Below are 15,926 nucleotides of genomic sequence, written 5' to 3'. Positions count from 1 at the left end.
AAATACACCTTTATCATTTAGCAGTTTAAGTCCTTTAATACTTATGTGAGCTAATCTATTGTGCCACTTGTGTGTGTCATCTTTGTTGGTCAAATTTATAGAGGAAGATGAATTTTTAATAATTTCAGCAGCAGTCACATAAATACCATTTCTTTTAATACCTTTACATGTGACAAGAGCACCCTTAATCATTTTCAGTATGTTGTTTCCAATTTTACCAGAAAAACCATCAGTTTCTAATGCTCCTACTGAAATAAGATTCCTAGCCATTTTTGGAATATATCTAACTCCATGTAATTTAAGCACATTACCAGTGTCAAATTTTAACGTGATATCACCAATTCCAGCAATTTTATATGCATGATTATTGCACAGAATAGCATGTCCACTTTCAGATTCTTGCAAGTTTTCAAACCAAGTTTTATGTGATGAAACATGAAACGATGCACCAGAATCAAGTATCCATTCATTTAAATGTGATTTCACAGTCAGATTTACTTCAGTAGGTTCAGAGTTCAATAACACATATACTTCACAACATTCATCAAACGAAGTAATAACATTTGCCTCATCGTGAACCTTTTCTTTTTGTTTGTTTTTCTCAACATAACAATCTTTAATAAAATGTCCAGTTTTACCGCACCCATAGCATTTTCTACCTTTAGATTTACCTTTTGACCTAGATAAACTTCTACTCTTCTTTTTACTACCGAATGCGTATCCACTTTGGTTATCATGAGTTCTAGACTGAGACCTATCTCTCATCATATGAGCCTCACCACTTTTTCTCTCGACTCTTTCGGCTCGCAATTCCATATCTTTACTTCTTAACGAGTCTATGACAATTTCAGGTGTTAAAGTATCTCTCTCGTATTTAATAGCACTTTTAACCTCTCTATAAGTATCAGGTATAGCATTTAACAAAATGATAGCCTTATATTCTTCAGATACTTTTTCACCACAGTTATTGATATCTTGCACAAGTTTATTGAAAATATCTAAATTGTCATCCAAATCTTTTGAAGAATCAATTTTGAAACTAAAAAAGCTTTCAAGTAGAAAAAGTTTGTTTGGAGTGGACTTAGAAACATAAAGTTCCTCCAATTTTTCCCAAAGTTCTTGAGCTGATTTTAATTTACCAACTTTTCTTAATACCGCATCAGACAAGTGTAAAATTATAGAAGTATATACCAATTCATCCAAATTTTCTTTTTCTTCATCAGTCAAAGTTGCAGGAAAAGAATCATCAATTGCTTTAGAAACTTTTTGTTGAACAAGAATGCCTTTCATTTTCTGTTGCCAAATTGAAAAATCTCCTTTACCATTAAAGACACCCAACTCAAAGTGATGTGTCAACATCTTACTCAAAAATGCACAGAACACAAACTTCGATATGTAAAAGATCACAGGTCACACAGATTACACAAAGTAACAAGAAATCCTATGGTTTCACAATAATACTCTATTTCTAGAACCCCGGGATTCTGTGAGAATCACGTTCTCAGGTCAAGGGAAGAAACTAGAATAGGAGTCCGGATACAAGTCTAAATAATATGAGATTTAAAACGCAACAACATTCAACAAATTCTAAACACAATAAATAATTTCACTTAGAAATTAAACAAATATTGGCAAGTAATCCTAGATTCTAGCATCAAGCAATGGTTGCCAAGCAATGACAACCCCCAATCCTAATGATCACCCCACACGATGATCTGCTATTGCGATAATTTAAAAGTTTCAGCCAATTTACCAGAGCGGACTTTTCTGAGTCCGTAAGCTACGAGAGATGCGAATTTACTGCTTTAGGACCGCAATCTTGGCCTAAAGTAATTCAGTAAATGTACTGCAGATCGGACCAGCGACCACCAAGGGCAAAATCGTCCAACTTTTTCTACGTAACCTGAAACAGAAAACTTCCAACACGAAAAATGTTAGAAATGACAAGAGGAACAAACTGCCTGAAGACAGTTTCGCCAGAATTAGCTCCACGCGCCGCCACGCGCCTCCACCGAAATCTCCACGCGCCGCCGCCGGAAAAAATCACCACCACCACCAGGACCGCCTCCACCTGCTGGTTATGGGCCTGGCCTCAGTTTTCCCGGATGGTTAGTGGTTTGGCCGGAATTGGAGTTTTTAGCCTCGGGTTTTTCAAAAATTTTCGAACGGGTTTTCTTCTCCTTCAGTTTTCTGGCCGGTTTTTGGTCTGAATTCCACCACCACCATGCTCTGATACCAATTTGTTGTTTTAATCCAACCTGCAACCACACAACAAAGGTTAATGAAGGATTAAATCAAAATAAATGTAATGGAATTCAAGAAACCAAAAATGAAGCAGTGAACTAAAATGTAATGGAAGAAAATGAAACGAAATCCCCCTTTTTAATTCGGCTTAGAAATCTTCGACCCAACACCACAAAGGTAACTTCAATTGGGAGACTTTTTCATTCACGAAGAAGAAAAGGCACACCACAAAGGTCGACTTCGGTTTTCATAGAGAAGGAAGAAAAGTTCTCACGCTTGGAAGAAGAAGGCAGCCAGCTTCTCTCTTTATTTCAAATTGGTTGAGTGTTTGGATATATTAAAACTCTTGTATATTATCACGAGGGAAATCAAATCTCCAAGATAACAGGGAAGTTTAAATTCGAGTCCAACAGAAACAGTAGGGATAGGATAATTATCACGAGATAATTATTTGCAACCAATTCTATCTTTTGTGATTTCATTTATCTCCATAGTCGGGTATTGAGCATCTAGTCTAATGGGCTGATTTCCTCCAAATACCCAACACAATTGGGTTACATCAATTGTGGTGTGGGTCTAATATGTTCTTCAATATTAGGCTTATAGCCTATGAAGTTAAACGGGCCTCGATTTTCATCATTGCCTAGGGGATTTGGGTATCACTTACCAAAAAATACCCAACAGTACATAATCGGTGTATTCCCCAACAGTCTGATATAGAATTTTTTAGAATAGATTTTGTGAAAATTGATTTTTTTGAAGAATATGTCGTTAAAAATAGATAAAAGTTATTGATTCAAGTATAAAATTATTTTATTGTGAAATGTATAGATGAAAATGAATATAAAAATAATAAATTTTAATGAATCTATACCAAACATGTGCTAAACTAGAAATCGTTCAAAGACAAAACTATAAACTCTTTCTCATATATGTTTTGAAGATCCACTAGTCATTACTTACTGTCCTTTTAATAGAAATCACCATTCATACTTCTTAAATGAAAAAATAAAATACGGATCAAGCAAGATAAAATCAACCTTTATAACAAAATTTAACCGTAAAATGACTTTGATCTATTAGTAAAATTTACTCAAAATGTCAAGATTTGTTTAAACAACAAAATTCCAACCATTGAAACACTAATAATCAAATAATATTTTTTGGGTACATATCTCCTAGTGCTTAATAAGGTCAACATTTAGAAACGTTTTATATTATTGTATATAATATTTAAAAATCTGAACATGAATTCTCGACTATGAATCGAACCTTAATATGATACTCGAATTCTATCAAGAATGACAAAAAGAACTAGTATCAATGTAGAAATTGTGTCAATTTATTTCATAAGGCAACTCTGGTTATTTTGGAGGAAAAATGAAAGGCTCGCGGAAAGTAAAATAATAAGAGAACAGTGCTAAAATTGTTAGTTGCCACTTGCCATATCTTAGTGAAAAAGTTACTTCACATAAAATAAGTAATAAGTGACTTTTGAGATCGGGCAAACATGCGCCATTCTTCTCCGCTTCGACGCGCATTCCCCAACCACTATTCCGCGTTTCAGAAGGATAAAGTAAAGTCAAATCTATCAAAGATTATTATCCGTATTTCCTAATCAGTATTTTAATAATTGAAATATAAATTCAGAGATCTTCATATTCAAATTGTACGCAGAAATTAGATATTTTTTGTTTCAGAGAGAGAAGTGAAAGAAACAAAAGTGTTTGGCCTATTGTTTGATTGTTTTGCGGAAGTAATCCTTGGATCGTCATGAGTTTCCTGTTCGGCAAGAAAAAGACTCCCGCAGGTATGTTTCTGCATATCTGTTTATCAATTTTTATTTCTTTACTTCATCTGCTGAATTGAATTTAATTTGACGGTTTGTGGATTGTATTGTGGTTATTTACAAGAATTAAGGCAGTATAGTTGCAAGTAGAAGCTTTTTTCTTCTGCTTTCTTTGAACTTTGTGTATTTTTATTTCTGAATGTTTTTATTTTTGTTCAATATTTTCGATCTGATTGAATTACGAAGTCTGGGTAGTTTGTCGAATATAATAAATAGGGATTTGAGCAATCTGTTTATCAGTGGGTAAAGAAGATTTGGATTAAAGGACGGTCATTTTGCTGTAAAATTTCTGATGTTGCCATATCATCGAATTTAGGGATTTTTTTTTTCCTGTTATAGAATTCTCTTTGTTGGGTCAAATGTTATCCTGTATGAGAAGATTATGAAGAATGAAGCACAATTTATAGTATTGAGTAGATGGTTTCTTTTGTGATAAAACGTGGCTATCTTGTTAAGAAGCTATAGTATTTGCAAATATAAGTTTTTCTTAATGATAATTGATGACCTGTGTTAACCATTTCCTAGCTCAATAATATGTACCATATTGTAGCAGCAAATATTTCCTTTACACTGAAATACCGTAACACCTCATTTCCTCCCAATGAGACTCTTATGCCTTGTGATGGGATTGATGACACCGCAAACTTCTTTTGGCATTTTACATGAACATTTTTGTTGTCTCAACACTCAAGCTGGTATTATAAAGAACATATAAATACTTGTGTTTATGAAAACAGTAGGAGTTCAATATAAGAAATGAACAAAATTTCATTGAACAAGAAAAGTTTCTGCAGGATCTGTTTTAGCTAAAATTTCATTAAAAACTAAGAAAGGTGAACCTTCCATACCAGGATATATCCGACCAGTTTTTTTAAAGCGAGATAGCAAATAAATTTGTATCCCATTTTCCCCACCCACTATCCTCATGCTTCTGCAGATCAATGTGAGGATGTCTTCTCCATTCTCAGTTATGGCTTAAAACTTCTCTTTTGGAGTTCATGCATTCTAAATGTAAATAGTTGGTTGTTATTTAAGCGAGTCACATCACTGTTTTCCATTCTATATGACTACATTAATTTTGATATTATGAATGAGTTGGCATATTAATCATGCTGATCATAATTGAGGCTAGATGGTATTTTGGAATGTATGTATCATGATTAATAAACCACTTTCTCATTTGAAATTCTTCACTATTTTTCAGAGCTCCTGCGGGAGAATAAGAGGATGCTTGATAAATCCATCCGGGAAATTGAGAGGGAGAGACAAGGTTTACAAGCACAAGAAAAGAAACTGATTGTGGAGATTAAAAAAAGTGCAAAGCAAGGACAAATGGTAAGTTGTTTTCTCTAGATTATATGTCCTTGCTGATTCTTATATTATACAAGTTGTTTTCTCTATATTATGTCCTTGCTGATTCTTACATTGTATAACTATCTATTTCCTTCCTAGGTCCTGTCATTTTTTTGTTGTTGTTGTTGTTGTATTCATGCCCAGGCTGCTCCCATGAAGCCATTTAGTTTAGTTAAATTTTTCTATCTTCACGAGACATTGTTATTTTGCTGCCATTTTGTGATTCCAACCTTTCAACTAAATCTTGTTGTTTGAAAAAGTTTAGTTTAACTGAAGGCAATCTCTATGATAGCTAAATCAGGGAGGTAGGTTTAAGTCTACCTCCAAATATAACTAGCTTTGAGTCTAGTACTCAAAGGAAGGTTTGATTTCATGTGGTTTTGTTGCAGGGAGCTGTCAAGGTGATGGCCAAAGATCTTATCAGGACAAGACATCAGATAGAAAAATTTTACAAGCTCAAGTCTCAACTACAAGGCGTGTCCCTCAGAATCCAGGTATGTGTTGATTTGATTCTCATAGTTCCCTTATTTGGGAAATCCCATGGCAGCTTAAATTTGGATGTTATCCAGATGCCTTATTGTTTTGTCTGCATCATTTAGAGGTTCACGTGCAGGATCATCTCTTCCATGAGTCACTTGAGTCCTCTTGCATGTTGTGTTTTATGAATTTGGTTTTTGATTTTAGAAGGTTTGAATTTGAGTATTTGGTCACAAACATAGGTCTTGCTAATGACTGACATAGGGACAATTATCAACACATGGGTACATAAGTTTGAGAGTAATTGGATCAGTACCAAAAATCATAGGGATAATACCCCGCAAACTATGTCATAGTTCTTCATCTGACTAGTTTTGTATAATGCAATTGGTTTCCGTGGCTTGATATGCTGGCAATGATTCTGCTTTTAGTTCCTTTTGGACCAAAATTGGATTATTTTCTGTTCATAATTCAGCAAAAGGATTGATGATAAGAGATTAAGTTTATTGTGCAGTGTTATGTCTGACTATTGAGTCATTTTCAGTACCAACTTCTCGTGTCTTAAGTTGTCCTTTTTTTGTTGTTTCATTAACTATAGTTGCACTTTTCAGACATTGAAATCTACACAAGCAATGGGGGAGGCAATGAAAGGTGTCACGAAGGCAATGGGCCAAATGAACAGGCAGATGAATTTGCCGAACTTGCAGAAAATAATGCAAGAATTTGAGAGGCAGAATGAGAAGATGGAACTTACTAGTGAAGTCATGGGAGATGCGATTGATGATGCTTTGGAAGGAGACGAGGAAGAAGAGGAGACAGAAGAGTTGGTGAATCAAGTTCTTGATGAGATTGGAATTGACATTAATTCTGAGGTACATTTTCCCACTTTTGATTATCCATTTTTAAACTTGATTACATCGTGGTTCTCTTCTACAAGCTGATGAATTCATACTCAAATTAATGCAGCTTGTTAATGCACCCTCCTCCGCTGTAGCTGCCCCAGCTGCAAAGAATAAGGTTCAACAAGCTGAAGCAACAGGAAATGATGATGGTGGGATAGACAATGACCTGCAGTCCAGGTTAGACAATTTGAGAAAGATGTAGTTACTTGTAAAATAGAAATAATCTAGCACAAAAGCATTTTATGTGGCTTGTAACATTGTGAAGATCCTATTACCTATGATTTGGCTGTATGTCTCAATTTGAGTACAATTAATGCCTCTTTTACCTTTTACAGTGTCTTAAACATGAACTCACATGTAAAATGGGGAATTAAATTTGTTTTGTCAGTAGTATGATTTGAAACTCTAATAGGTGCTATCTATCTTTAACTTACCGTGCTTGCCTTGTGAGTGACTGCATGTTTGGTAGATGTGCACGTGAGCATTTGCAGGTTTTTCTCATGGGCTGTGTATGTTGCAGATAAAGCTTCGGATAAATAAGTTTTTCCCTATTTAAATTAGCTTGATTTTTTGGATGGATAATTCAATGTGATGTAAGGTGCATACACACCAAGTTCATTTTCTTGCCATTGCCAATTTATGAAAATTGTGCGTGGGAGGTCTTTCGTTGAAAATTTTATAATTTAAGTAAATAAGAGCTTGTTTGATTCTCATTAATTGGGGAAAAAAATGAGTTTAGAATAGTATTTTTAGGAGAATGCGACGTTAAAAATTATGGAAAAGTTTTTGGTATACATGCAAAATATTTTATTGTGTGAATACATAGTTGAAAATAATCCTATAGCAAACCATAAAATAAACTAACGAGAGTCAAACAGACACTAACTGTGTTCTCTTTGATTCTAAGTTTTTAGGTAAGGTGATTCTATAGTGTGCATATTGGGGCATGCAGGGGCAGATATATGCAACTTGGTATCTTGTCCAGTCTGATGGTAGTTGAAGACGTGGAATTCCTGAACCTTATTCAGGTCAAGGGCCGTGATATGTTATTTATCGCGCACAAGCATAACATATAAAATCTTTTGATTATGCAAAAGAGTGGCAAACTAAGCCTAGTTCTCAATAAATTTAGAGTCGATTACATAGTTCTTTTTTAGCCTTTCCATTAGGTTAATATTACCATGGAAGATAAAAATCAACTAAATCCTAGTAATTTCAACTGCCAAAGTTGCATTATTATTGGCTGCCAAAAAGTTGGTAACCCTTCTTTTCAATCCCCCCAGATTTTCTTTTGTAAACTATTGAGGACTCGAGAAAAAGGAAGAAAAGAAAACCCTACTATACTGTGCCTGCTTGTAGCAATCCTTCACGAGAATACTCCGATGGAGAGCCAGGAATATTCCGATGAGGAATCGGTTTCTCAACCAGGGAACGACAAAGTGGACAGTCGGAGTGAGAGTAGAGCCACATATCTATACAAGGTGCATGAAAGGAATGCTGGCATCTGGGCAGCTTTCTTACATCTTCACCTTCTTCAAATACCGATAAGCACACCACACATTCATAAATGTTACCTTGATCTTGTTCTAGTCCATGTTTCCTGTACTTGAAGCTTGTCATTGAGTTCATCCTTGTGTCACCGAATCTTGGTGACGAGGTAGTTTCGTGGCCATGACTTATTCCATGTCTTGGCCTGATGTTGGAATGATCTGTGCACCATTTTATGATGATGAGGTTGTAGGCTACAAGAACAATTGCAGCTATCCCAATGACATAAACGCCATAATACAAAACCGGCGAGTTTGATTTTGGTAGTGGTGGTGGTTGCATATAGGGGCTTAGAGGCTCTCCCATAGTGGGATACTGGGATATGTTGGGTTCTTATTTTTGTTATGGAAATGGCAGAATTCAATGAGAGGTTTATGTTTCTATCAACTTGTAATTTTATAGCAAATAAATTTGTAAGTAATATGTGGATTTATCAATATGAAAAGAAGACAAAACTTTTATAAATATTAAAATTGAATTGAGATGATAAAAGTCACGTCAGGGGTTTCCAATCTCAGAAGAGATGTGCTACACGTCTAGAGCCACATGCCCCCCAACCTATAGAGGGGCGCCATTTGACCCCTTGTCCGTCCAAGGCCTTGGACAAGAAGTTTTTTCCGTCTTACAATGCACTCTTTTTGTTTGATTTATTACTTGTGTTTGCATAGTTCATTGACCCGTTGATGTCATTTAATTATCATGATTAATAACATAAGGTCTGAATTAATCTAATTAATGACGGGCTAAATTAATTTTGAAAGTGACCCCCAGTCAAATTAGAACCGTTAGACAACCTGATCAAAAAATAGGTTTAAATTTCAATTATGAAATCAAACATTATTTTACGAAGAACTGATGAACCCAATAAAGCTAAACATTTAAGTTTCTATTTGATGGTCATTATTGGAGAAAAACAATGTTTTTAATAGTAATATTTTGAAGAATGTATGATCAAGAGGCATGAAAAAAATTACTCAGCTGGCCTCATAGGGCAAAATACATAAGAATCAATATAATATTTTTATACAAAGAGGTGATCTCCCTGTACCCGGATGGGCTTACTAATAGTTATTCACTTGCACAAAAGCTCTAATTTACCCAATCCCTTTCATATATCAAGAAACAAAGTAATAGAATACCCTTTTGTGAGGGAAACACTTAAAAAAGATTTACAGCTTATGCAGAAGGCCATGTTTATATTACTGAGTGTCAACCTCATCCACACTTGCAATTCCATGGTGATACAAATGATATGATTGGCCAAGGAAATGAATAAAATCTACAACAAATTTGCCATTGTTTCTCAACTATTGGGGTGCATTAACAAACAGGGGCTTAATCGACTTTTAGAGTTGTGTTTGATGTACAAAATATGGTTCACAGTATTTATACAAACTTCTGCTTGATAGTTTCCTTTATCTTTAGCCAAAAAACACGCACACAACAAAGTGTAGCCAACACATTGTCCGTAAGGTGCCTGTGAACAATTCCGATGCTAAGGGAATTATTCCAATTTTTATCATAATCTGCTAAAAATTTGATTTTTAACTATACCATACATGGATTAGATATCTTTCTTAACTTGAAATGATACCGGTAGAAAAAACCCACGAATTGTGTCGTATCAATGATACACAAAATTATGAGGCCTCAATAGTATGGTCATATGCCCAAAATTGAGATTGTACTAAACTCCACGAGCAATCAAAACATGTCTCTTGTTAGTCCAATAAAATTTACTTTACAATCCCATTTTTAACCGGTTTGAGTAAAGATACTGACTCCAACAATTTTATATTTTGTACAGCCATATCATTTTCCATTCAATTAAAGAGAGTTTTAAGATCGGAGTTATGGTAAATATTAAATGAAATTTAAAACTTTAGAAATCATAATCACTACACGTTTATAAAATACTACAATATTTCAATTCATCTCTGATTACGTATTTCTATAAATAGTTCACAAGTTTCAGCTTAAACATCAAAGCAGCCCTTCAAGTTTTGAATATAATCCCATTAGTCCACCGTGGATTCCTCCATTAGTGTCACTGAGAAGTAAATTTTGCGTTTTCTGTTTGGATACTAGAGCTTGGGCTTGAATTTTAAATTTTAATTAAATTCCATAGTCAAAGCCGAACAAAACTTGCTAAAGTGCCCGAGCGCATGTTTCTACTGAACTCATCTCTCAAAACGATCAGCCAAAAGGAATCCAGAAATGTAAAATAAATATTGATCTAAAAGAACATTTCAAATAGATGATCTACATTCCTCCTGCAGCCACTTCAATTTCCGTTGCCACCGGTGCAGTAGATGGCCTAATGTACTCTTCTTCCTTTGGAGGATGAATTGTGACTTGATCTGGAAGAGGAGTCATTGGACCCTGCTTTCCCTTGGGGTCCCAATCAAGCATGATCTTCACTTTAATTCCAAGTACTCCCTAAATAAACCACCACATTCGAAGTTGGCAAACCCAGAACAAAGAAGACAGTGAGTGGAACAGAATTCTGAATAATGCTGCTGCTTCTTTGAAAACAAAAAGGCAAGATAGTGAAACAAACCTGTCTAAGGAGAACATGTCTGACAGCAGAGTCAATGTACTCTTTCACCGGCTGACCAGAAGATATCATATAGCCATCTTTGAACTTCATTGATTTGGCACGTTGAGCCCTCAACTTTCCACTAACAATGACCTATTTTAAGTAGAGATTAGGCAATTATGTTAGTGTTTAGACTCAACCTAATGAATTAAAATCAAGAACCATTGTCGAGGAGCATACCTCGCAACCCTTAGCTCCATTCTCGATAATATATCTCAAAACACCATAGCAGGCCCTGAGGAAAGCCAGTATAATATGAGATGCTGTAGTTGAAGGAGGTTTCCATGTAAAAAGAGTGCTTGAATCTTCACGAATGAGGCAAATCTTTGTAATTTATTTTCTTCATTTCAACATAAATTCCTTAAATTTTAAAGATGGAGAAGTTCTAGAGATGCTCATACATTGAACTTGTGTAAATGATTTTGGAGAAAATGTACAAGTTGCAATCAAACGGTATGCAGTGTTCCTACTAACTTTAGTTGGAGATGAGCCTAAGAGATAAGCGTTGATAGCTGCAACAAATATCAAAACTCCAGAATCCAAAGAACACCAAGCAAGAATAGTGTCCTGGCAGGCCAGAGTTATTTTAAAATGGAAAGGAAGTTGGAAAAAGACTTGCATCATTTGGTGATTTAATTTCACAAATGACATTGAAATAATACACAAATCAAATAGCCATCTTCCGACACAAACAAGGCACCGAGCAACCCATTTGCTTTATAGATGACAGGTTAATCGACTAACATAATATATTCACATGAACAAAATGATCAAAGAACAACTCCTTATCATGAGTGTCGTAAGGAATGAAACCATTGCATCTTTAGAGTTTAGAGAACTAAAAGAGTTCTAATAATACATTTACATTATTCTTTTGCATATGTCCTCCCGACGTAACTGCATGAACACAAACACAATTCATGAAGATAAGATGTCATAAGGAAGACTTTCTTCTAGTCAACATCCAACACAAAATTGGTATAGAAGCACCAATTTGCTTTGTTGATGACGTACCAGTAATTATAATAGCATCTCATAACCAGCTAATGACCTCTAGAAACAAGTTAATTTTCCAGGAAAAGCAAAAACAACATAATTAGCCAAACAATTTAATATCGATAGTCAAGCACACCAAAACAAGATGAGATAAGCTTCAAATTGTTTCATTCGCTCAACACCATGTAAATGAACAATTGTACAATGTTATTTTACACAATAAAAAACTCTTACACATGAATGGGAATTTAAATTATGAAGTAACGAGAAGATCATTATAATTACAAGAATTTCATCGATGATATGTCCATTAGTTATTTTTAAGTCCCTGATGACACTCCCAACCAAGAAATAATTAAGGAAGGAACCGATTGATTACCTCCTGACAGCCAGGCCCCCGAGAAGCTTGTATCTGAGAGACTCGGCCTGAGCAATGGCACAAAGCCCCCTGTTGTTAACTTTCTCAGCATACAACTCCACACTGTTCTCTGGAAATTTGAACCTCTTCTGTACCACCGAAGTCAACTCCCGAATCCTCCTACCTTTCTCACCTATTGTAAATAAAACAAATTTTTTTATAGAAATTCTAAAACTGAACAAAAATTACATATCTTGCCATAAAAAAATGGCGAATTAAATGAGCTAAAACAGAATATCAATTGCTAACAAAAAAACAACAAAACGTGGGAATGGGGAATCACCGAGAACATTCTGAGTGCGAGTTGCGCGTATGATGATCTCAGTCCTCATAGGAGTTACCCTAACTTCCACACCAGAGTATCCATCCTCTGCCAGCTCACGTGTCAGCACCTCGTTCAGTTCCGCAAAGAACACTCCATCAGCAACAAACTGCAATACCAAATTCAAAAAATCAATCAATTACAACAATAAACGCTCATCCATACATAACTGCTGTACGCATAGATGTGATCGGAGGGGAACCTTGCGCTTCTTGCTCATCTGAGTCGCCATTTTGGGTTTACACGCCGAAAAAAGAGAGAGTTAGAGATCTGAGGGCTTGTAAATGAAGTATGTACTCAGTGAAGCGTAAACCCTAAATGCAGATCAGGATTTTGTTCCTGAAGTTCATGTGATATATTTGCAGTTGAAGCTATAGGGTTTGGCTATTGGGTTCTTTGGGATTTTAATGGTTCCATATTCATTGGTTATCAGGCTTAAATCTGGGCCCAATGATCATCCGGAACCATTTTATGTTTTATTATATGGGAAAATTTTATATTTTCAGAGTAAAGTACAGGCTAATTCAAAACTCAGAGAATAAATTTAAAATTTCAAAAATCAGGTGATAAGTGAATAATTAAAAATATTTTATTAATTAAATATATTTAGGTCACAATTATAACATTAATTGTCACTATTAATATTTATAGTTCACAACTTATTTATTAATCATATATTATCAAATTAATTGGTCACAAATTATTTTTCGATCATAAAATAAAAGTTTTATAGATTACAATTTATTTATCGACATAAATCACAAATTTTATAAGTCACAAATTATTTAACGATCATAAATTATAAAATTAGTTGGTCACGTATTATTTCTCAGTCACAAATTATCGAATTTTTATGTCACAATTAAATAGTTGATAAAAAACTAATCAAATAGTTGGTCAGAAACATACCCCAACCCACCGACCGCAATATAATTGGTCACCAACACCCAAATATCCATCCCTAAACCTCCACCGACACCAATCAAATGCCAAGCCACCTTCCAATCATCGCCACCACTGCACTACACCTCACCACACACCACTACCACCTCAACTGTGAAAACACAAGAACTGATATGTTCCTAGAAACCCTCTGTGTCGTCTCATCTTTGGTGTCTACTTCCAACCTTGGGGAAGATTTTGATGAGTATCCTCCACCATGAAAATGCAACTAAAAGAGCTACTAAAATCCATTCATTACAAACAATAATAACACGGATGAGGAGAAGAATTATCCCACCGTAAACAAAATTCCCTTGGGATACACCAAAACTCTTGCCATCATTACTATTTCCATAATCACCCTCCGACGATCCACTAGTCGATGTTCTAGTTCTAGTCGCATTTGAATTTGATGGATTAATACTGCTATCGACAGTAGTCGTGCCCAAAAATCTGAATTTGATTACAGCAAAAGCTAGGTACTTTCCATATAGATCATCTCCGTAAGCGTTATGCTCTAGGTCAAATCGATTTGAGTTGTAAACACTTTTAATATTTTTAATGTATTTATTTTGGCAAGATCAATTATTTAATTGAATCACTATTCTAATAAATAATACTAAAAAATAGAGTCCGTGGATTCAAGTTTTAGTAATTTGTTAATCACAAGGAGTTGTGATTATAAGATACAAATTACGTATAATTAAATTTCAAATTATCCATGGTCGTAAGTAATGACGAGGTACGGATATCGTTATTATGGATAGACCATCACGTGTGACATTTCTTACTTGTGAAAATAGTAGTCGATCTCACAAGTCAAAGTGTGGTGACACTTAAATTAATATATTGATATTTTGTTATAGAACAAAACATTGAAGACTCGCTGGGATTAACACATAGGGGAACAAAAGATATGATCGATAATTGAGATTGACACGTATCCATATCTCGTAATTAATCGGATCATATTGACGAATAGATTATAGTTTCACGGTAAATGAATAAGTTTAGTTTTGTCATACCATATGATATTTTTCATTACATGTATTGTCATTACACATTGCTAGATATCAATCTGGAATGTTGAATGTGAATTGGTGATAAATTAGAAGGAGTGTTTTAATTTATCGATTTTGATTACATCAAAATAATAATTCACGTCATTAGGCATCGTGATTGGAAACCTAACGAGTCACACACAAAATGAGAATTAGAATAATGAGATTTACTGATTAATTAATTAATAAGTGTTGGATAATTAATTAATTTATGGATCAGATTTAATTAAATATTGGGCCGGCTAAAGAGACGGCCCAAGCTTATTTGAGCTTATATAAATAAGCTACTAGAGTTTGAAAAACGTAGAGATTATCATTATTCTTACTGGTGAAAGAAAAGTAAAACCTTAGTTTTCTCTCAATCTTGCTTCATGTGTAGATTTTTATTAGAAGTTGGACAATTGAACAGCTGGTGGTGATAGATCAAGATTGTTGGAACAAAAGAAAAACAAAGAAGTTTGCAAAATTCAACAAAGGTATAATTTTTATCACAATTTTTATCTAAACACAAAACAGATCATTGTTGGGAATTGAAATTTGTTTTATTTTTCTCTTGCACGATTAAATAAATTTCCAACAATCTCTGCAAAAATTCGATAGGAAAATGAGGGAATTTTTGGGAAGGCTATGAAAATGATGGTTTATTGAAAAGCTTTTGAGTAGTGAAGGAGCCATAGAAATTGCGAAGATGTAAACTTCGAGAAATTGATGATGCCATCGCTACTGTTAATGAAATTCTTTGCTTGAGGATGAGGTTCAATAGGATGGATGCGATAGGGTGTGTGATTATATAAATTAGTTTACAATATAATTATTATATTAAAATATTAAATTGTCACTTGATTTTTGATTAAACAAACTTCGTATCTGATTTTTAAATTGTGATATTTAAATACATGTTCTAGTGTAATTTTCACTTATTATATTTCTCTGTTTTTAAATCAAATTTATTTATAAAAATAAACAAATGAGTAGAGGAGGGGAATGAGAATGTTTTAATCTTGATCCAATCTCGTTCTTGCTACCTCTCAAAAAATCTCCAAAGAAGTGGGAAATGGGGAAGGCATCCTATCTAGTTCTGCCCATCTTATTGGCATCCCTAAATTTTGCATTACATTAACAAACTTAAAACATAAATTTAGTCATTATTATACACCTACTATAGTATTATTTTCATTTTAGCATTTAACTTGTCATCCCCCCTGAAGTTTGTAA

At 34.4% G+C, this 15,926-nt stretch overlaps 3 protein-coding genes across 3 annotated transcripts; 1 reads left to right on the top strand and 2 right to left on the bottom strand.

Annotated features, from left to right (window-relative positions):
- Nucleotides 1–3,631: 3,631 nt before the first annotated feature.
- Nucleotides 3,632–7,234, top strand: LOC111366106 (vacuolar protein sorting-associated protein 2 homolog 1). The gene is made up of 5 exons (XM_022986762.1): nt 3,632–4,054; nt 5,298–5,428; nt 5,836–5,940; nt 6,535–6,795; nt 6,890–7,234. Exons 1-5 carry the CDS (start codon nt 4,018–4,020, stop codon nt 7,025–7,027), a joined length of 672 nt encoding a protein of 223 aa, XP_022842530.1. The 5' UTR covers nt 3,632–4,017; the 3' UTR covers nt 7,028–7,234.
- Nucleotides 7,235–8,163: 929 nt separating this feature from the next.
- Nucleotides 8,164–8,679, bottom strand: LOC111365542 (RING-H2 finger protein ATL52-like). Its single transcript, XM_022986098.1, has one exon. The coding sequence runs from the start codon at nt 8,677–8,679 to the stop codon at nt 8,164–8,166; it is 516 nt and encodes a 171-aa protein (XP_022841866.1).
- Nucleotides 8,680–10,464: 1,785 nt separating this feature from the next.
- LOC111366105 (40S ribosomal protein S3-3-like) lies at nt 10,465–13,102 on the bottom strand. The gene is made up of 6 exons (XM_022986761.1): nt 12,911–13,102; nt 12,670–12,817; nt 12,348–12,519; nt 11,153–11,207; nt 10,934–11,065; nt 10,465–10,812 (listed from the first exon to the last, which is right to left on the bottom strand). Exons 1-6 carry the CDS (start codon nt 12,938–12,940, stop codon nt 10,636–10,638), a joined length of 714 nt encoding a protein of 237 aa, XP_022842529.1. The 5' UTR covers nt 12,941–13,102; the 3' UTR covers nt 10,465–10,635.
- Nucleotides 13,103–15,926: the final 2,824 nt, after the last annotated feature.

This window comes from Olea europaea, chromosome 17 (genome assembly GCF_002742605.1).
Source record: "Olea europaea var. sylvestris chromosome 17, O_europaea_v1, whole genome shotgun sequence".
Lineage (NCBI taxonomy): Eukaryota > Viridiplantae > Streptophyta > Magnoliopsida > Lamiales > Oleaceae > Olea > Olea europaea.
This window is presented reverse-complemented; position numbering and strand designations above follow the sequence as displayed.